Below are 1,978 nucleotides of genomic sequence, written 5' to 3'. Positions count from 1 at the left end.
TGGGAAAATATATACAAATATGCTGTTACAAATTAATGTCATCATAAGGCATTATTCTTAATTGACATACTTCGTTAATTGTAATATTTTTATAACTTTCCACAAAAAATATGTACATACATACATATGTAACTGCTCATTAATTCGAGAGAAGGAAGAGGTTCTTACCATTTCTAATTTTCAACTATTTAATTTTAGTTACAGGGAGCCCATTCTATTGACGTTCCAAAATATATCAAAGACAACACGTTGGGATGTATTTATAGATTTTAATAAATAAAGACTGGAATAAAAATAACATATGTTTTATATTAGGAAGCTCGGGTGTAGTCAACCTTTTTGTACTTTTGCAATTTGTAAGGATCAAAGCTTAGGAAATCTTTTTCAGTGTTGGACAACCTTTATAATAAACAAACAAGGGAGGGCTAAGGGGATGTAACCAAATATTTTATGCTCCCCCAATTTAAATATATACTTATATGTATATAATATATATATTTCTCATTCTCAGAAAAAATGCACTCTGAGTTTCATTAACATACTTTACATATTGACCAATAGTTATAAGTGATACATTGAAAATCTTTAATTCACCTCATTTTATTAATTTTATCACAAGGATACACATTTATTAAAAAGATGTTCCATCTGGTTTTCATTCAGATAACTACCACATTGACCTTTATATATGGTATTAAATAAACCGGAAGCTCCAAAACAATAAGTTATGATAAAAATTATTTCAATACTAGATCTCCTTTGACAATGGACCAATATTTTCGGTAAAAWGTCTGCAAGAAGTACTGGGGTCTATATATCTGGTATCTGAGGGCTTGAAAATTATGGTCCGATTTGTGCAATTTTTTTTCCGAATTTTATGGAATTAAAAATTGCGTAACATAAGAATGTCTAAATAATGTTATACACCAAACTGAGTTATTATTGTTTGAACAGTACCTGAAATGTGTGATTTAAGATATTTATTTTGTGAGTTATTTCAGTGATATAAGCGAAAAGAGTTTTAAAATTATGTTTTACACGGAGATTTTTACTTAATGTATAACTTACATTTAGTACATCTTCTTTGTATGGTGGCTCGCGGCATATGGTAACAGCTGGCATTTCTACAGTGTCGTTCAGACTAAAGTATGAGTGAGTTGATATCGGTGGACTATTCAGTTTGGTAAAGCATTCCGACAACTGATTGAGAAAAACAAGAGATTATCATACTTTCATAACAATTTGCACTCAAGTGTATTTGCAACAGTAATTGTTAATTATTAACACTTCATAGTTATCACTGCAAGCTCCAATAAATCTTCACTTCATAAAAACGTTTTATGTACCTGAACAATCACAATAACTGAGCACACAAAAAGGACTAAATAGCGTATTAGTTTTCCAGGATCTCTTAATATCCAATCCAATACCTCTAACCAATATCCCATAGTCGTTATTTGTTAAGAGTTAAAAGTTATATTTGTATTAAGCGGCTGTTAATATGCACCACCGAGTTCAAACTGAAGTACTGCTGCGACCGTGAAGTGTTATTGACGTATTGTTTTCCTGCTAAACACCAAAGCATCCCGTATTAGTTCCCACGACAAGTCTCGTTTGTCAATAGATAATGCTTATGATTTATATCCATATCCGTAGAACACTTTCGCTCTGCGTACTTGTAACACTTAGCTCATCGCAATTCAGCCTCGATTATTTGAATTGCTTGTGACAAGGAATACATATGTGTGATAAGATTTACCTATAGTAATTAAATGAATTTACATACTGTTTATTTACTCATTCAAGCAGTGATATCGCAATTATACGTATGATTGTACATTAAGGCGCGCCTTAAACAATAAACCTACGGTGCAATATATGAAGATATTTCCCTTTCCGCTGTTATTCAACAATCTATAAAGACATTCAACTAAGCTCCAAAATAAGATATGAAACTGTAATTTGGTGCAGAGGTACT

At 31.4% G+C, this 1,978-nt stretch overlaps 1 protein-coding gene across 3 annotated transcripts in view; it reads right to left on the bottom strand.

Annotated features, from left to right (window-relative positions):
* LOC108972859 (acid-sensing ion channel 4) overlaps positions 1–1,686 on the bottom strand; it is a 10,458-nt gene extending 8,772 nt beyond the window's left edge. For 2 of the 3 annotated variants that reach the window (XM_018939736.1, XM_018939738.1), the window contains exons 1-2: positions 1,347–1,686; positions 1,069–1,200 (exon numbers count right to left, since the gene is read on the bottom strand). In XM_018939736.1, the coding sequence (XP_018795281.1) occupies positions 1,069–1,200; positions 1,347–1,448 (234 nt within the window). In that variant the 5' untranslated portion in view covers positions 1,449–1,686. The remainder of the gene's footprint in view (positions 1–1,068; positions 1,201–1,346) is intronic. The other variant, XM_018939739.1, reaches the window with a different exon arrangement.
* Positions 1,687–1,978: the final 292 nt, after the last annotated feature.

Source organism: Bactrocera latifrons, unplaced genomic scaffold (genome assembly GCF_001853355.1).
Source record: "Bactrocera latifrons isolate USDA-ARS-PBARC rearing strain unplaced genomic scaffold, ASM185335v1 scaffold_431, whole genome shotgun sequence".
NCBI lineage: Eukaryota > Metazoa > Arthropoda > Insecta > Diptera > Tephritidae > Bactrocera > Bactrocera latifrons.
Note: the sequence above shows the minus strand (reverse complement) of the source record. Positions and strands in the feature narration are given on the sequence as shown.